Source organism: Diaphorina citri, unplaced genomic scaffold (genome assembly GCF_000475195.1).
Source record: "Diaphorina citri unplaced genomic scaffold, Diaci psyllid genome assembly version 1.1 scaffold40963, whole genome shotgun sequence".
In the NCBI taxonomy this organism is placed as follows: domain Eukaryota; kingdom Metazoa; phylum Arthropoda; class Insecta; order Hemiptera; family Psyllidae; genus Diaphorina; species Diaphorina citri.
The window spans coordinates 9,049-10,397 of NW_007418289.1; the positions used below are offsets into that span (position 1 = coordinate 9,049).

Genomic DNA, 1,349 nt, shown 5'->3' on the forward strand with positions numbered 1-1,349 from the left:
AAAAAAAAAAACAATCTGGATTAGATAATAAACAAGTCGTTTTGTATTTTTTATTCAATAAATTTCTCAGCGACTTGCAAGTTGTGACTGCAGATCAATGCATTATTTTCAAAACAACTAGAAGTTCCCGATGCATCACTTAAGTGAAGTAACGTTACGCTTGGTCGGTATTTGACAATACATGACCGCCGAATGTCGGTCACGCCATTTGGCGGTCATGTATTGTCAAATACCGACCACATATTGGTGTTGTTAGGGAGGATAGGGACCATATGTACAACATTTTAAATTAAGGCTCTCGCTAAAAATCTTAGGCCAGCCACTCACTATCAGGTGTCATGTATACCTGATCAGGTGTACCTGTCAGGTCTACACCTGATCAGGTGTACCTGTCAGGTCTACCTCATTTAGCAGTTTTACAGTGAAGAGAAACCTCTATCAAATCAAACTAAATTCAGGCAGTGACCACTTGCGGCCCTGTGCCACCAGACGGTTCTGTTTGCATGACGGCCACATCAGGTTTAGCCTCGGCCTGCGTTATCTCCTCCTCTGGAGGTGGAGGTGTTGGCTTGACAAATGTCTTGGCTACCGGGGTAGGTGCTGGCATCCAGTCTGGTATGATCTTCTCATGGATACGCCATGTACCGTACTGGTTGCAGATGTGCTTCTCAAACACGACATACTCGAGGACGTCCTTGGCAAGGATCTCACTGCCGTGCATCAGACGCCCGAACCGGTCGTAAATAGCGAGTACCTGGGGGGCAAGACGAGTAGGAGTAGTAAAATTAATGCCGAAAACTCTCAGAGCTCTGTTTCGTGTTAATATATTATGACTAGGAGACCTTTGGAGAGCCACCTAATAGTCTGGGAACCAAAAATTTACGATGTAAATGTTTGGTTTCCATAAGAGTTGCTCTCAACTTGTGCACTATTCGCTAGCTGCGGACTACCAGAAAACCTCTCGCGAGCTACGCTACCGGTAGCTCGCGATGGAAGGGTTGGCGATCCCTGAAATAAAATATGAATAGAAGAGAATAGAAACTGGCCTAGAAAGAAGATGATACATATGCTTCTCGCCCGGGGAGAACTTTATCCTGAACAGATAAGGTTCGTTCTCGGAACGGCTATCCTGTTTTCCTTCTCTCTTCGATTTCAGCACGATAAGAGCTTAGCAGTTACAGTCCCCTCTACGATTTCTTTCTCACCTGCTGTGAATGAAATCGGACTGTAATCTGCGCAAACTGGTTCTCCTTTGAGATCACCTCTGCGCAGCGCACATGAGCTACTCGTGGTGGTTCTATGCTCTTGATATATTTCCAGTGTATGGTTTTGTTCTTAATGTTACTCAA

The 1,349-nt window shown here is 44.8% G+C and overlaps 1 protein-coding gene across 1 annotated transcript; it reads right to left on the bottom strand.

The window, feature by feature from the left end:
- Positions 1–16: 16 nt before the first annotated feature.
- Positions 17–1,346, bottom strand: LOC103523790 (probable 39S ribosomal protein L45, mitochondrial; the record flags this gene model as incomplete). Its single annotated transcript, XM_008488808.2, has 2 exons — positions 17–754; positions 1,206–1,346. Coding segments are annotated over 2 exons (441 nt in total), but the record flags the coding sequence as incomplete, so codon positions are not given.
- Between the last annotated feature and the right edge of the window lie 3 nt (positions 1,347–1,349).